At 40.7% G+C, this 18908-nt stretch overlaps 1 protein-coding gene across 1 annotated transcript in view; it reads right to left on the reverse strand.

Moving 5' to 3' along the window:
- Positions 1–18908, reverse strand: part of LOC126259566 (phospholipase DDHD2) — a 210044-nt gene that overhangs the window by 59116 nt on the left and 132020 nt on the right. The window contains exons 5-7 of the mRNA XM_049956471.1: positions 17115–17449; positions 16867–17017; positions 16527–16771 (exon numbers count right to left, since the gene is read on the reverse strand). Coding sequence (XP_049812428.1) covers positions 16527–16771; positions 16867–17017; positions 17115–17449 — 731 coding nt within the window. The remainder of the gene's footprint in view (positions 1–16526; positions 16772–16866; positions 17018–17114; positions 17450–18908) is intronic.

An 18908-nucleotide genomic window follows, 5' to 3' on the forward strand; every position in this document is an offset into this window, starting at 1 on the left:
ACAGAAAAAGTCTCACTAATATCCAGTAAAAAATATAAAAAAACTGTATTCAAATAACCACACTTGAATTTAAAAATAATTTTTCTTTAGGCCACATTCAGTTTCAGAAGGGTTACATAGAGAAAAATTAACCAGAATGACAGCAAATGATAGGAGGGAAGAAGAAAAAATAGGGTTTAGCATACCATCAATGACAGTGTAATTACAAATGAAGCAGTAGCTCAAAATGCAGGAAGATGAGAATTGACAAGGTCTCTCTCTTGTTCCCCCCCCCCCCCCCCCCCCCCCCGCCAAAGGAACCATGTCAGAATTTATCTTCACCGATTGCTGGCCACAATATTATCACAATCAATTCTTCTTTAAGGTTATTTACAGCACAATATCAAGCAAAAGCAGCTAAACAGCTATATTTTGTTATAACTGTACTTTCATCAAGACACAGTGAAATATAAGGAGAGAACTGGAAGTCATTTTTATTGTTCCTTTACTTTTTCCATTGCTTTTGGGAGTCTGTCTTTTAATTTGTTTATAAATAAAGGAATGTCTTCAATACACTCAGATATCTCACTTCTATTTCCAAAATCTTCCAAAAGTCATGGGGCACATGCTAACCAGATTTGTTTTAAAAGTTCCCCGGCGCCAAAAGATTTACCATGCCGGGCAATGACATTTGCTGTCAAGAAACTTTTGGCACTGGAATGACAATCCTTGCTAACACACTTTATCATAGATGTCAACTGTCAATTCCCATCTTTAACAGCAGTACATACAATAAAGTCCTTTTGCTATGATTCACTTTTTTGACGAAGAGATTTGTAATTTTTTGTTGTTGTGTTGCCTTTTGAGTGTAAGGGCACTCTACAGTGATGTTATCCATGCCCTTACAAATATTAAAAGAAATGAATATGGATGAAAGGGCTAAAAACACATTGGTGCAAGCACGCACGTTGACCCACAAAAATCACTCCGTATCACATGCTGTAAAACAAAGGAGAAATAGTGTAAGGTGCAACACCTGGGATGAAAAAAGAATGAAAAACGATAAAGGAGTTAAAAGAAAGGCACAGGAAAATTTCACTGGCTGACCACTTACAAAAAATCATGGGTGAGCCACTCACCCTGTTAACACATTAAGAGCATCTCCCCATAATTTTTAGAAACAAGTTGGATAAATCACAGAACCTTAAAAGTCTCACCACATTTGTTTGAACATCACTTAAAACATAGGGCAGATCTGCCACTGCCCTCTGGTTCAGCACACACATGCGCCACACATTGACGGCAGAACCAGCTCCTTTCTGTTAGACTTTGCAACTGACCTTGGTCTCCTAACTGCTGAGGACTGCTACATGTTCCCTACATCTACAGCTACAAGAGGCTCCTCTCCACTCAACTCTAACATCTGGCCAAATCCATTGCATATACGCAAAGTATAACTGTCTGAATACCACCTCCCCCTAACTGTCTTCTCGCCAACTGCCAGTTCCCATTCTCCACCGCCCTTCACGCTCCTCAACCTATCTAGTTCCTCCTTTGCACATTGTAACTGCACCTGAAGGACACAGATCTTACGCGCCTGCTCCTCTATCAACTTAATTCTACTACAGATTCTGCATTCCCAGGAGAAGATCTCGCTAGAATGCCCACTGGCTTCCCCAATGCATTTCCCCCCCCCCCCCCCCAATGAAAATACTTTGAACAAATCCCCTCACTGTAACCCACTACTCACAAACATACAACAGAGCCCACACTTCCCACTCATGGTAAAACTTTACAGTTACTGAAGAAAAAAATAGCAACAACTTCACCACACAGATACCTCTAAAAAAACACAGCGAGGGGAAGTTTCCAAAAGTTTATTAAATTGTTGAATTGCCACAAACAGCATGAAACATTGCTGAAAACTATTAAATTTAATAACTATATAACAGCGCACAAATAACTTTGTCAGTACTTAGCTTTATAACCATTACAGCTGCAACTGCACGCTGCAAAATGTAAACACACCACTGAGGCGTGAGGCTTGGACGAACAATGTAAACCCACTCCAAAGACGAATAAGAGAGACCTTATCCAAACTATGTAGCTGGAAGGTGGTACGCCACAGCTGTGTAGTGGGCTTTACTAGATGCAGTTTATTATCTGTCACTTCCAGCCACTTGACTTCCCACTGACCCAACACACTGTACCTCAACAGCAAGGCAATATTCTGCAGAATGGCACACTGTCATTAGCTTGGCACACTGCCTTGGCTGCCATGTTTGCCCTTTCATTCCCTGCAATATCCATGTGCACTGATACCCAGCAGAAAGACACCTACTTCCTCAGCTGTTGTAGTTGCAAGAGGATATTCTGGACTATTCTACCTGCTGGGTACAAGCATTGCAAGAGTGAAGGGCACTCAGAGAATTGGAACAGACAAGGAATTTTGCACTTTAAGCACATCTCATCTGCTCCAGTGCCCACAAGATTGCATATAATTCCATATCGAAGACAGTGAAGTCTCACGGCAGTCACACCGTAAGCACATAATCAGGAAAAACAACAGAGCAACCAATGGAGCCCCCGTTTCGACATATCCGTAAAGGCATCATAGAATACTGTAATAACATATGCTGGAATTCAATCTCTCTTGTACTGCACCAGATCCAAAACTACTCTGGGCCCCTGCAATAACCATGGTGGCAGGCAGTGAAAACCTTGTATTTGTGGTTGCACGTGCTCCATACCAAGTGACTCCAGGACAGGCTGCATACAGATCCCAAATAGTATTGTCACTCGTGGATGATTGGAGAAAAGGTGTTCCAGAGGTGGACGGGCAACAGTATATTCAGGTAAAGTCAAAACTAGAGGAACTTACACGCATAACACACAACGAGGAGCTGCCACCGGATGGTGAGTGGTGGTTCCCCAGCATCTCAGCAGAGATACTGAGTATGGGGCTGGTCCTGTAAGCACCTGTGGCCAGCCTGATCACATCTACATCTACACTCTGCAAATCACTGTGAAGTGCATGGCAGAGAGTATGTGACATTGTACCAGTTATTAGGGTTTCTTCCCATTCCATTCACATATGGAGTGCGCGAATAATGCTCATTTGAATGCATCTGTGTGTGATGAAATTATTTTAATCTTATATTCTCAGTCCCTATGTGAGCAACATGTAGGTGCTTGTAGTATGTACCTAGAGTGCCATCATTTAAAGTCAGTTCTTGAAACCTTGTTAGAGGACATTCTTGGGATAGTTTATGTCTATCTTCTAGAGTCTAGCAGTTCAGTTTCTTTAGTATACCTGTGACACTCTCCCACAGATCAAACAAACCTGTGGCCATTTGTGCTGCCCTTCTCTGTATATGCTCAATACCCCTTTTTAAGTCCTATATGGTATGGATCCCACACACTTAAGCAATATTCTAGAATCACATGAGTGATTCGTAAGGAATCTCCTCTGCAGACTGACTACACTTCCCTAGTATTCTACCAATAAACCAATGTCTACAACCTGCTTTACCCACGACTGAGCCTATGTGATAATTCCATTCCATATCCCTACAAGTGTTACACCTAGGTATTTGTACAAGTTGGCCGATTCCAACTGTGACTCATTGATATTATAGTCATAGGATACTACATTTTCTTATTTTGTGAAGTGCACAGCTTTACATTTCTAAATATTTCAAGCAAGTTGCCAGCCTTTGCACCACTTTGAAATCTGATCAAGATCTGGATAAATACTTATGCACCTTCTTTCTAACTGTACTTCATTACAGATAACCGCATCATTTGTATAAAGTCTGAGATTATATTTAAAACTGTATGCAACATCATTAATATACAACATGAACAGCAAGGATCTCAACGCACTTCCCAGCGGCACAACCAAAGTCACTTCTACAAATAACGATGACTCTCCATTCAAGATAACATGCTGTGTCCTCCCTACCATAATGTCCTTCATCCAGTCAGTCCCAAATTTCAATCAACACCCTGTATGATAGTACTTTTGAAAATAAGCGTAGGTGTTGTACTCTGTCAAATGTTTTTCAGGAATGAAGAAATACTGCATCTACCTGATTGCCTTCAACAAAGCTTTCAGTCTGTCATGTGAGAAAAATGCAAGTTGGGTTTCACGTGATCAATGTTTTGGAAATCCATGCTGGTTGGCATGGAGGAGGTCATTCTGCTGAAGCTGTTTGAGCTCAGAGTATGTTCTAAGCTTCCACAACAAATCAATGTCATGGACACTGGACGGTAGTTTAGTGGATCACTTCTACTACCCTTCCTGTAGACAGTGGGCCCTGTGCTTTTTTCAAAGAAGTGGGTATGGTTGGTTTGTTTGTTTGTTTGTTTGTTTGTTCGGCAGATCTATGATAGATTATAGTTAGAAGAGGGAATAAATCACTCACAAATTCAGTACAGAATGTGATACGGATTCCACTGCATACTGAAGCTTTGTTCAATGTTAATGATTTCAGCTGTTTCTTAACACCACTGACACTAACACTTACTTCACTCATCTTTTTAGTGGTATGAGGATTAAACTGGGATGAGTCTCCTAGGTCTTCCTTTACAGAGGAACATTTGAAAACAGTTCACCATTTCAGCTTTTGCTTTGTACCCTCAATCTCAGTTCCTATCTCATTCAAAAGGGGTTGGACATTGACTAATGTGCCACTAACAGCCTTTACAAATACCCAGAATTTTTTGGGTTTTGTGAAAGATCATTTGACAACATTCTGCCACAGTAGTCACTGAAGCCTTCATGCATTCCTCTCCTCACAGCAAAACATGTCTCATTCAGCATCTCTCCATCTATGCCATCTATGCTTTGTTTTACAGTCATCACGTAGTAATCTCTGTTTCTTTAAAAATTTCTGTACAGTGACTGTATACCACGGACAATCCATCCCATTATGAACGGTTTTACTACGTACACATCTATCCAGTGCATAATCAATTACTCTTTTAAACTTGAGTCATACTTCCCTTATATGCTCCTGCCCTGTGCTGACAGTTTTATGTTTCTCATTGAGATAGGACACTACAGATTTTTTTGATTTGGTTTACTGAACACATCTGCTTGTCTTAGTTGTTCCTAGTACTTTGGTGATCATTGTTGTCACAACTGTGTCATGATCACTGATACCAGTTTCGATGTAGACATCCTCAAAGAGGTCAGGACTATTTATTGACATTAGATTCATTATATTTCCATCATGAGTGGGATTCCAAATTACTTGTTGTAGGTAGTTTTCAAAGAAGGCATTTAGTAAATTTTTATAGGATGTCTTATCATGCCCACCACTAACAAAACTGTAATCTTCCCAATTAATTGTTGGATAATTAAAGCATCCACAGACGATTACAGTGTGAATGAGGAACTTATTTTAATGTGAATTGAGGTTTTTGCTGAAGTGTGCAGTTAGGTCAGGAGACGAGTCTGGTGGGTGATAGAAGGATCCATTATCATTTTATGATGACCCCTCATACTGGTCTTGCCCAAACAATCTCGCATGCAGTTTCAATTTCTATATCAGTGGATTTGAGTTTCTTGTCTACTGTGACAACCACACCACTTTCACTTCCCATTTGCCTGTCCTTTCGATAGGGATTCAAATTTTCTCCAAAAATCTCACTGCTATCAAATTTCAGGTTTGAACCAGATTTTTGTACCTAGTATTATGTGAGCTTCACTGCTTTTCAGGAGTGCTTAAAGCTCTGGCACTTCGTTGTGAATGCTTTGGCAGCTAAAAATTAGGATTTTAATACTCTCATCTGTGTGAGGAATTTCTTTTGATCTTACACTGATATTTCTGGGTTTACTACAGCTATCGTTATCTGGATTGAATGGAGGGTCGCCTAATCTAAAATCACCTCATGTGTACACCACACACGGTCATCTATCTGAGTAGCATCCTCTGTTGCGTACTGCACACCCGACCCGCTTAGGGGGACCCTACAGTTCTCATCCCTATGGCAAAAATCCAGAAGTCACAGTCTAGCTTGTTACAGGATCGTTGAAGTTTTTGGTTCAGTCCTCCTGCTCAACACGGAACCAAAGGGCCATGGTCAATTTTGGGACAATGCTCCAAATTGTGAGCTTCATTGAAACTCCATGCACAAGCTGGTCTTCTCAATCTTCTCTGCCAGTCATGGAATGACTCAAATATGGCCTCAGAGCCCAGAAGACAGGCATCATTTGTTCAAACATGCATCACAATCTGCTTTAGGTTGAACCCTGTTCCCTCGCTGGCTGTTGGAATAGCCTCTTAAACATGTTGAATGAGACCCAAGGCATACACAATGAGTGCACCTGGTGTCCTTTTCTGTTCTTGCTGCCATTTCCCCAAGGGGTAGCATCATTCACCATATGTTTGAATTGCTGAAAATTAACAGATCCCTATCCATTTGCGTTTGCTGCCTCCTGGCACCAGACAAAACAGTTTTCCCCCCAAAAGGTGAAGTGAATCCCACCAGATCAGTTTCAGTTAAAGAAAATACCTCAAACTTGTTGGTTAGGGGAATTGGTACAACACCCTGAGTCCTCCCTGGTCCCCATCCACGCTGTTCAGGACACCTAGCTCTAACTCTGAAACGCCACTCGCAGTCAAGTGAATGAATAATGACAGATCTCTTACTTTCTGCAGAGCAGACAGGAGCCACAGGAGTAGATAATACTTGAGGTACTTTTGGTACTGGTACCACAAGTACACGAGTCTCAGAAGCTCTTCCAACACAATGACATGCACCAGATACCAATCATTTGATAGTGGTCAGGGAAATTTCCAGCTGTTTATGACTTAACCAACTCGCTGCTTATGACTGTTAACCAACTCATTCTGTGTTCAAGAATAGATTCACAGTGGGGCTGCATTTTAATTGGTGCAATTTATTACAGGACAGTGAGCAAATAACTTTAAATTAAGTCTACTGATTATCTTTTAATCTCTTGAGCTAGGAAGTTGATAATTTGCTATAAGAAATGAAGCAAATACACAAAACAAGATTTCTATTACGGAAACAGAAAAACCTGTGGTAAAAATTCTAGTTTGCTAAAAACCTTTGAGGTTAAGCAAAATTGTTAGCAAACTCGAAAACAAAGTTAATTTATGGTAAATGATAATATGTAGGGCTACTCCTCTTTAGGGGAAATCTGGATGTAACACAACATGTCACTCAGCACTTCTGCTACAGTAAGTCACAGGACAATAGCAGCTTCCAAAAATTCTCAAAAATGCATGTTTATCTGCACTGATATACAATGAAATTTAGAGGTGTTCTATTCTTCGGCAGGTACCGTGACCACAAATGATGATTCACTACGAAATACATTATGTATCCAAAGTACTCATACCAGTAAATTACAAAAATATAGGTTTATAATCATCTTAAAAAAAAAAAAAAAAAAAAAAAAAAAAAAAAAAAAAAAGAGAGAGAGAGAGAGAGAGAGAGAGGGAGGAAAGAAAGAAAAGAAAAGGGGGGAAGACGTGTTATTACACAATGAAATTAGAGAAGATTGTTTTGAATGAGGATAGGCCTACTGTTCTCAAAAATTTTAAAAGAGCACAAATAAGTTGAAGGCCACAACTGATGATGAGAGTAATGTTCAAAACTTCACACTATATCACAATCAATGAAAGCTTATGCAGAAGTGGTGAACAGTGAAACATGCAAATCTAGAATTGCAAATCAGCACACGGGTCTTGTACATCTGGTCTCCCACAAAACCCAAGTTGGCTATTATTTACAAATAAATGTGCAAACTACATGGATTTTTTTCATTTAGCTGTTTCTGTGCCAGTTTCTATACTGCTGTGCCAAAGAACATCACCACAGTTTGAGTTTGTATTGGTCAAAACCACTGAAGTGTGCAGCACCAACAAAGCATGTTTTCTGCCTGTTGCAGCTAACAATGTGTGTGGATAGTGTCAACAATCTTAAGGAAAAAAGTCCTCAATGACCAGTAGACTGTGCATCCATAGTCTAGCCGTGAACAAACAAAACAGCTATAAAACTGGAGCAGACACACCCTTCTACTCCCCAAGACCTGTGACTACGACACTTTATGATATTTAGTGCTTTCTGGGCTCAGACGTAGTAACCATGACAATTTGGAGTTAAACATGAGACCCATAAACCTCACTGAGTTTTTTTTTAAAATGTAGCATGGTGTCCCTACACATGCAAGTCGGACACACACACACACACACACACACACACACACACACACACACACACACACACACACTACTTCTCTAATGACTGCAGTGTATGTTGCAACTGACAGGTCGACTCTGCAACACTGGTTGGAGGAACAGAAAACAGCAAAATCGTCCGCAAATAAGGAGCAATGCACGTGACTCCTTACCGCAAATGTGATACCGTTTACGGCTATGGCAAAGAGAGTAAAAATTAAAATACTGACCTGAGAAACACCATTCTCCTGCTCAAAACGATCTGACTGCATGTCAACAACTCGGGACCTAATAAAGCACTTACACCTAGAACAATCTGTTTGAGGATGGGGAGGTGGCAACGAAAGCCCCACTGATGGAGTTAAGCGAGGATACTATGTCTGCAAGCAGTGTCATAAACTTCACTGATATCAAAGAATATACCAACACAGTGATATTTACACAGGAAAGCCTGCTGAATAGCTGCCTATAATAGGATTAGGTTGTTGACAGTGGATCAAAATCTTCAGAATCCACACAGAGAGACTAAGAAGTTGCTTGATCTCAAATGACCAGACCAGATGACGGTTAACCACTTGTTCCAGGGTCTTTCATACACACCTCGTATAGGTAACACTCCACTAACTACTGGGATATGTGCAGCCCTTTCCTGGTTTGATGAGAGATACCAAAATTGCCTCTCTTCACAAGTTGGGAAAATAACCTGTTTGCCATATCAAATTAAAACATTTGAGGATGATTTCCTTTGACGCTGCTGACAAATGTCGAAGCATGCAGTGTTGGATTTGGTTGTGACTGCGTGATGTATCAGGAATTTCAGACAGTGCTGATTCTAGCTCCCACATGGAGAAATGACAGGTGTAAGACTCCGTATTGTGGGCTCAGATTGTGGGATATGAAGTCCAACTTGCCCCTTTCTGCAGTCGCAAGGCATTAATCACAGTAAAATGTTCTGCCATCATACGAGCGATGTCTCCAGGCATTCTTTCAGGGTATATACGACCTGGGACAACCGGGAGATCCGGGAAAAACCCGGGATGTTTTTCATCTAGGAGAAAACTGGGAAAAACCCGGGAAATCTTTAGACTTTGGGAAATTTTTCATTGTTTTAGTTTTCTGTTAAATTTTTGTAATTTTGACTGGCAAGAACCGATACTCTAACAAAGGATATTACTGTATCCCGCTACTGCAGAATAATACTTAAACAATGAAACATAAACGAGAGAAAAAAACAAAGAGACCTTGAATTTCAAAGGAAATGCGCCGTAAACAACAACGACACACAGTGCTTACGCAAGCATCTGCCAACAGCAAAATGTGTCAAAGGCTTTAGGAAGACTATGCAACATTTCATAACAACAAATTTCCTCCAATGAGCGTGAAGTCAACTGTTTTCATTAGATTTACTTTAGCAGCTTCGAGTGGGCTCATGTGCATGCGCAGTTGCGTCTCATTTGAGTAGTAGATTCTCCCGCTTCTGGATGCGGGAATGTGGCTGTTGGCTGTGCAAGCAGTCGCAGCAAACAGCTAGATGCTGCGGGGCAAAGGGGGCGCCAAATTCTTATCCTTGAAGAAAAAAAACTTGTTTCACAAAGTGCCTAGCATCCAGCACACATTGGTCTATCGATTGTTCATATGATTTTGAAACGCATACCTGTTGGTTTTTGAACATGAACACATTTTAAGTTGATTTCTGAATGAATCCTAAGTTGATTTTTGAATGTGTGCATAGTTTACATGATGTGTCTCTCAGGAGAATCCTCGTCACATCTAGAAATAAACTTTCCGCAGACAAAAGGGGACAGGGCTCTACTAGCTGAGCGGAGTAAAGCCAAACGGGTGAATGCCAATCGCCATCTGATTATGTGGTTGATTGGGTTTGCAAATGATCAGCGTTGTTATAATTACCAGCGAAATCCATAGATTCAGACTACCAGAATGGAAATAGATGACTAACAGGAATAACAGGTGACAAAGATTACGTATTATCTTCTCGGTGTATCCAAGAAAATGAAATTTTTACACAAAATTTTAGGCCAGATCGCTACACTAGTGAGGACCAGTTGTACAGTGCCTGGCTAGCAGCCGCTTAAGTTCTATTCTGGAAGTAACGCGGAAAACATGTTTTATGAACAAGTAACTACGCCTAACAGGAGAATAATCGCGGGATAACTAAACCTGAGATTCTGGCAGGGTTAGTGAGGTTAAATGGCGAACAAATTTTGACAATGGCAGGAATAGCTACAGAATTGGTGATGACAAGATTGTTTGTTAGAACGAGGAAGGAGAAGAAAAGGGGACATCACACAAATTATGGAAGAGTAAGACAATTCCAAATTTATATAAAAATTTCGTAATACTACTTTTCAATCTCATGCTTGAGAAACTGGTGTGTATTAATGAAATGTGAAACTATTTCCTAACATAAAGCTTTTTGCTTGTAGTAGGCCTAATAGGCATTTGATATTGGTACTTAGTGAATTATATTCTGTTGCGTTATAAAAATGATCATTTGTGCCAAAACAATCTAGTTTATTTGGCGTGTGTTACAAAATTGCTGCAATATTAAAAAGGCCTATGTTGTTTTATCTAGCAGACAGTGACAAAATAATTGTAATCAGATCGAGAAACCACACCGGTCTTGGGTATTATTTGGATTAACAGCTTTTTAAGATTTACAGAGCGACATTCGATTTTTCATGTAGCAAAATGTTTGACGAACGTCAATGAGGTAATAGATTCTTTCGCAGAAAGGAAAGCATGCCATGTAAAGCTGTAGCAAGATTACAGAGAAAAAATGCTAGGACCTCAGGATTGAAGAAATGTGTACTTTCTTGGTTGTCTCTTGTCTTTATCAGTTTTATGGATCCTACATTTAATTTTATGTCACACAAAACAGCAAGTTATTAGCTAATAGGTAATAAAGAGTGCAAATTCTCTGAAGAGTTCTTGTTCTCCCGATTACAAATAATCCCATCCGCTATTAATTGCGAGATTTTTTTTTTTAATTTTTTTTTAAGAAGGGCAGGTTGTCAAACCGGCCAACTGGGAGCAGGAGGGGCACCGCAGCATATTTCAATTTCCACTGTCCTGAATATAGTTTGATGGCATCCTTTACAAAATACACACGTTTCAATTCCATAGAGCGAAATACAGTGACGTGCGATAGAAGAATACTGTATGAAGAGGCGTGGCACTGCACTTTGGCACACGTAAGACCAAATAACATGTCTTACATTTCCTCGAACACATATGTTTTTCTGTTTCAGATTTTCCAGAAAGATGTGTGCTACAAGATGAACATATTTTGAAAATTTGATTTTTTTTTTTAGTATTGACCCCGTTAGCAAATATCATAGATCCGGGCCTGACGCTCAGAGCAATAGTGGGTAGTCTCTACGTGAACCGTGTTTACATTTAGTGATTTTGCTGTTTCCCCTTCGTTTACTCACACGTCAAACGAAAACAAAACGGATATCTGTGGCTGGGAGTTTTCAAGTGAATTAAAATACATTCACATAATTACGGAAAGCTAAAATATGTTATTAGTTTCAGATTTGATTTGATTTCCACCTTATAGCCTTGCAGAACAATCAAGTTATTTTTGTCTGTTTGCTAAAGAAATTTGACTTTTATTAACCTTTTCCACAGAGGCAGTCAATGTATTTAAAACTGTTCGCTGCATTTCAAGTGCACATTTTCATCTTCTAGCACGTGTGGCATTATGCCATAATAAAGAACCAAACATGATATAATACAGTACTGGTGCTCCAAGAAAATTTACATCCCAAAAACCACACTGAAAAGCATATCAGGTCGAGGTCTACTTCATTGGGAATACGGACATACAAATGTGCACTTTAAGAATGCATTTTAAATGTGCACAGTTTAGTATGGTTCACGAAATTCCAATGCTCTGTGAGCATCCTCAGATGTCTTGTTTCTTTTATGACACAATGTATGATCTTTCAATGTTTTACACGTACGTACATACGGGCATCCTACATCTTGGTCGCTGCGCAAGCGTGGTGTCGCCTGTTATCTGCCATCTCTGGCAACTGCTGAAACGAACCTATTTCTAACAGGTCGTGGGGAAATATTGCGAATTGCAGTTTGAAAAGTGTTACTTTCAAAGTAAATAGCCTTTTACGTAAGTTGAACTATGTGCGAGAATGTACCATGAATTTCTTAAATCACAGAGTGTTCGACTTTCATTTAAAAAACAACTCTTTGATGACTAGCGATTTAGAAGAATTTCGAACCCAGATCAGACATTTATGTCATTAACAAAAATTTTACTGGCACATTTGTGTGATAGATCTTAAAGTGTAACACGCGCAAGAAAGATCAACATTATATGTGAAAGCTTAGCTTCTCTCGCAGCTTATTAACCTTAGAGACCAATATTATATATGAAAGCTTTGCTTTTCTTGTAGTAACACTATGTATACTAATTTGAACTATTAACTTTCACTGTTTGTGTATTCATGCTACTTAACAGTGATGTTGCTGCTGGCTGACTACATTATGTGTTCTATGCTCTGAATATCCGCTCTCATCGGTTGGCGAGATCATGTGACATGAGCTATGACTTGCTTACAGAAGCGCATCGTAATCTCGAATTCAATGATTCAGAAAGTAACATGCGGTGTTTGATGGAATTCCACTGTATACTTTCATAACACGAAAATATGCAGCATACATGTTGCTGCGCATCAAAGATATTTCCAAAACATGTCTTTTTCCCTGAGTTACACTGTCTGAAGTGCCGGGAAATTGTATGCCCATGTATAAAACCATAACCATTCAAAGGATTGGTAAGTTTCACAGTTCCAAGGGAAAATACACTGTCAATTAACACGGAAAAAGTGTGTTTTCACCCGGGAGAAAGTGTATTTTTAACCAGGAAATCCGGGAATTTTTTTTTCTTTTCCCACGTATATACCCTTTGTTTGAAGTCACCCCTGCTTCAGCACTGCTGCTATTTGTAGCAAATCACTGTGTTTACCATAAATCCTCCAGGTGGCTTCCTATACTTTTACAAAACAAGTGGAGTGGTTGATGGAGTCCAGGAATGCTTGCCATGACCTTTTCCTACTCTCCTTAATTACGTGTCAAGTCTTGGCTCTTGCAACCCAAGAGGCTGTGGGTGAGGTGCTGGGCAGTACTTAAACCATCGAAGAGCCGATTGCCTGTCCCAGACTGCTGAGTGGCACTCACTGGTCCACCAAGGTACAGACTGCCTCCCAGATGACCTTAGGACATTGGGATGCATATCATAAGTCAACAGCATGATTGATCACTCATGTAATATGGTCCCCCCATTCCTCGACACTATTGCAGTGTTCAAACACAGCCAGCCAAATGAACAGCATCCAATTAGCCCTGCTGGCCATCTATTTTAGTGACTTCAGTTCAGCTAATTCGAGTCCACGATGGCTGAAAAGCAGAAAGAGAGGTTTATGGCTGAGAATGACCCAGCAGCAGAAGCATAGAAAAGAGTAGAAGTACTTGTGTTTGAAGATACACAGCTTGTGAGATGTCATGAGGCTCTCCAGAACCAGACCCCTGAGGGCAAGCAGAGATCAAGTTCCACGAGACATGATGGGCACCGAAGTCTCCCAGTAAGAGAATTGGTTGGGAGAGTTGCTCTGGAAGATGAAGCCTCAGAGTATATTGCATCTTGCAGAAGTAAGTACAGTGATCCTCTAACACACATGAATTTTAACTGCAACTGCTTGCAGCAAGTCAGTAGCCAGTGGGAGAGCAGAGGAGTAGTGCGCATTATTGACGAACACAGAAACCCTTCCCTTGGACATTTCCCCATTCAGGACACCCTTATGACAGAATGTATAGCTGTGTAGTACAGGGACATCAACACTTTCAAATGTTTCCTGCAAACACAAACACAGGGGGTGTTCTTGAGCTAGGAGTTTCGGTTCCTCCACGTGTCCCAAACCCATTAACGTTCCACTGTTGGACGGGATGCATCTATTACAGGGGTAGCACTTTCATGCTGACTTTCTGCCAGGATGGATGGAGGTTCAGTCTTGGGGTGAGGTAATCGCCCCAGTATGACGACAATGTCCATTAACTCTGAAGTAGAGTCTAGACACATGTCAGAGAGCATGACATCAATATTGTCAGAGTATGTACTTCCCATCTCTGTCAGTGGTTGAGGCTTCACCTTCGGTTTTGATTTTTTGGCCTGAGGAGGCATTGGCGCTACAACCACAGAAGTGGTAGTGGCAGTCCTGGACAGTGGACCAGAATGAATCTTCGGAGGCGGAGGGGAAATCCAGCAATGTTGGCAACCACGGCCTTTTCTGAAGTTCTCGGGGGAGGGGCAAGCTTCGAAACAACTGCAGCAGCACACACACACACACACACACTGACTAGTGCTGACATTAGCAACCTCTGTTTGTGTAGCAGCGTCTGCTTTCTGCACTGGATGTTTAAGAACAGAAGCAAAGGAGGTAGCAAACATTGTGAATAGCATGACCTTATAAATATTTTTGGTCTCACCATACGGGTTGTGCTTCATAGTCTTAAGCTCACATATCTTCGTTCATCAAGATATACACTGCAGTCCCAACTCCAGACAGGGTGAGCCCCCAGAGAAATTCACACAATTCAAAGGGGGATTAACAAGCAACTCCTTCGTGGATGGCCTTACCACATTTGCTGCAAGTGACTTCTCCGTCATATAACCAAAACAATGCATTGGGTTGGGAACATAAGGCAACATGCTTACGCAAAGGACTTGCCTTAACATGCTCAGGAAGTTTTGTGCTACTGACAGGACAAAGGAGACAGATTTTATAAGATTTCCACCAAAGCCCTGCGTGTCACAACACCTTTGTTGTAATTCAAGGTAGTGTGTAGCTCAGTTTTTCGATGGCATGTTCCACGAAGTACTGAGCTTTCTGGAGGTTGTTAACTTGTTGATAACTAGAAGTTTCTACCAACAGTGTCCCATTATGCAATCACTTGACTGATTTTAAATTGCCAGCAATACCCTCTAAGCCTTATTGAATATAGAAATGCTGAACTTTCTCTTTCCTTTTCACTATTATGTAACATTCTGATTACCAGCATGAGTTCTGAGATTTTGAGTTCTTTTATTTTCCCAGAAGGACACACAAAGCTGGGACTGCAGTGTGGCAGGAACACTAGGGTGGAATGGGAGCATTGTTAAGTGAGATGGTTGGGGGGAGATAGGAAGGGTGTTGCAGGTGGGTTCTTAGTGGCTTGGGGGAAGACAGCAGGTTTATTTCCTTGCTGGCTAGGACTGTGGGGAGGGAGGGGTGGCAGGCGCACTGGCTAGGCATGTGACACGCGAGTACCAGAGCTGATGGGGTGTGGTGCACGACGGAGGTCATACGCAGACACACATTGGGTGATTGTGACAGTACAGAGGAAGAAGTTGGGTAGAGTGTGTGGGGACAATGGGTTAATGGAGATTCAGCCTGAAGAGTTACACGAGTGAAGGATGTGTTGAAAGGGTAACTCCCATCTGAGTAGTTCAGTTCAGGAAAGCTGATGGGTCCAGATGGCCCAGGTTGTGAGGCAGCGTTGAATTCAAGCATGATGCAATTGACTTCAGGTTGTGCCACTGAGTAGTAAACTTTTTTCTTGGCCGACGTTTGGCAGCGACCATTCGTTGTGGTGGACAGATGGTTAGCGGTCATACCAACATAATAAGCCAAGAAGCATAATAAGCCAAGAAGCATAATAAGCCAATAAGCATAATAAGCCAATAAGCATAATAAGCCAATAAGCATAATAAGCCAATAAGCATAATAAGCCAAGAAGCATAATAAGCCAAGAAGCATAATACGCCAAGAAGCATAATACGCCAAGAAGCATAATACGCCAAGAAGCATAATACGCCAAGAAGCATAATACGCCAAGAAGCATAATACGCCAAGAAGCATAATACGCCAAGAAGCATAATACGCCAAGAAGCATAATACGCCAAGAAGCATAATACGCCAAGAAGCATAATACGCCAAGAAGCATAATACGCCAAGAAGCATAATACGCCAAGAAGCATAATACGCCAAGAAGCATAATACGCCAAGAAGCATAATACGCCAAGAAGCAACTGCAGCAGAGTTGGTATAATCTACTTTCACAGGTGGTTCTGCCTCTGATGGGATAGGGTGAGCCAATGATAGGATTGGAGTAGTAACAGGTTGGTGACTGGATTGGGCAGGGCTTGCAACTGGGCTTTTCACAGGCCTTCCCCCATCTTACAGTTATTTTCGGTTATCAGCAAACCCTTCAAATATGTTCATACGAGTTAACAGTTCTATACTGTAAAACTACCTGGCAGTAAACAGGACTTGTGTAGAATAACACATCCAATATTGTATCATTTGTAAAATTCCGCAGTTTTGGAATACTTGGTAGAGTGATACTCTTCAACTTTCTGTCAATACCAGTATCTTCACTATGCAGACTTGAATGCCAGGAAACAGGGATTATTTCTATGCGGTTGACAATCCCTTGTTCAGAAGACGATTTAAAATGAGACTGGAGCAGTTGCAGAGCAATACACCGAAAATCATCAACTGTAATAAAAAAAAAGAAAAAGTTATATTACAGATTGTAATTGGCTATGCAAACTTAAGCACAGAAAAAGACAAAACAATACATATTTACTCACCAACTTCTACCACAGGTCGGAATCTCAAATCGCACACTGATCCTATTCCGTGAACAAGAAACAGAAGATGGTCTATTCTGTCAGGTTCTCCTTCATCAATTTCGAATTCATCAACTCCTCGTTTCACTATGCGAGGTTTTGTTGGTATTTGCTGGAGTGAAAATTTTTATCTTTGTTAAGAGTTCATCATCAGTACAAATGAAAGGAGGTTCCAGAAACAGCACAAAACACAGAAATTTTATACTAACAGGTGTGTGGCCCCAAGCATCAGGTGATGTAGCTTGAGGAAACTGAACCATTACATTAGGCCCATGAAAAATAATATGCTCCCCATTCGATAATTCCACACGATGATGCCAGCTGTTTGTCACTGTGGCTACTTTATACTCTTCTTCCAACCTCGCAGAAACATTTTCATCGTATGGTATATATCTACTATCAAGAGAGCCCTTTGAAAACCATGAACAACGACGTACTTCTGTGGGGTTTTCTTCCCAGTAAACAGCCATTTTCTGCCGCCTCAAAATGTTGACATCATATCGGCCTCCATCTGTTGATACCACTGTCTCTGGTGAAAGATCAGCTGAAAAAAAGTTGTTGTTATTACTGTGATTGCTATGTCCTTATTCTTTGCATTTAATGAAAAAAGGGTAAAGGGGGTGAACAAAACACTTTCCTGATTTCTGCAATAATATCCTCAGTTTGCAGAGCATCAACAAATATTCCTTTTTAGTCTTATCAGATTTGGGCAAAAAAACAATGGAGAATTCAATTACAGCAGCTTTTTAAGACATCTTTTTTATAATATACTTTGTGTACACAGTGTGTTCATAAATAAATGGTGTGCTTTTAAAATTAATAATAAATATATTTATTAATTTATAGGGGCAAATCTTACAGCATTGGAAGTGGCAACTGTCCAAGTTTTTGATACATTAATCACTCCCCTTCAATATGTGCCCCATTGGTCACATGACACACATCTACATGGAAACCAAATTCTTTCTGTACTAAGTGTAGCATATCCTGCATGATGGTCTGCAATGCATGCTTTATCCGATCACACACTCCCTCAAGGGACACAAACACTACAGTACATAAATGCAGTCTTCCACAAAGCCCCAAAGAAAGAAAACGCAGGGTTTTAAATCCAGCAAACAGAGTGGTCAGGGTAGAAACTGGTTGTCTGTTGCAGCATGCCCAATCTGCATTGCTGAAGAAAATGACTGACAAGTTCTTGTATATTCCTGTGAAAATGGGATGGAGCACCGTAAAGTTGCAAATTGTAATTGTCACAACTAGTGTTCAGCTGGACCAACAACCGGGCTTCCGACACATCGTAAAATCAGTTGCTCTTCACCGTTTGATGTTTGAAGAAGAATGGGCCATGCACTCCATCACAGGACACTGCACAGAAAACTCACTTTTTGAGAGTCATGTTGATGCTCTATCAGTGCATACGGTTTATCGCTTCGTCAGATATGGGCACTACGTGTGTTCACCTTCCCACTTACATGGAAAGTGGCTCTATCACAGAAGATGAGCCTTTCTACAAAACTGCCATTCTCAATTTTTAACTGCAGCTCTTCACAAAAGTCATACCTTTTCACTTTATCTGCTGGTGTAATGGCCTGCACTAATCCCACTTTAAAACATAGTGACTTTCGCAAAACCTCCCACACAATATTATTTGGCATGATCAATTCCCTGCTTGCTTTACTAAGTGACACGTGAGGTATTTTAGTGAAACACCCCATGCACTTTTTCTACATCTGCATCAGACACACAGTGTTGACCAGGACTTTTCCCCTTACAAAGACATCAAGCTGCCACAAACTGTTGGATCCACCTACCTAAGTTATTCTTGTGTGGTGGGTCTTTCTTAACCCATGCATGAAACTCACACTACATTGTAACCACAGATCTGGACACCTCAAAATGGAGTACACAGAAAGCCTTTTGCTTTTATGATGCTGTCTTGGAAATAGATGCTACGCCTGTACAGTAAGCATGACAAGCGAACAGTCCGTAGCACATCAAAA

The sequence above is a fragment of the Schistocerca nitens genome, chromosome 5 (assembly GCF_023898315.1).
Source record: "Schistocerca nitens isolate TAMUIC-IGC-003100 chromosome 5, iqSchNite1.1, whole genome shotgun sequence".
NCBI lineage: Eukaryota > Metazoa > Arthropoda > Insecta > Orthoptera > Acrididae > Schistocerca > Schistocerca nitens.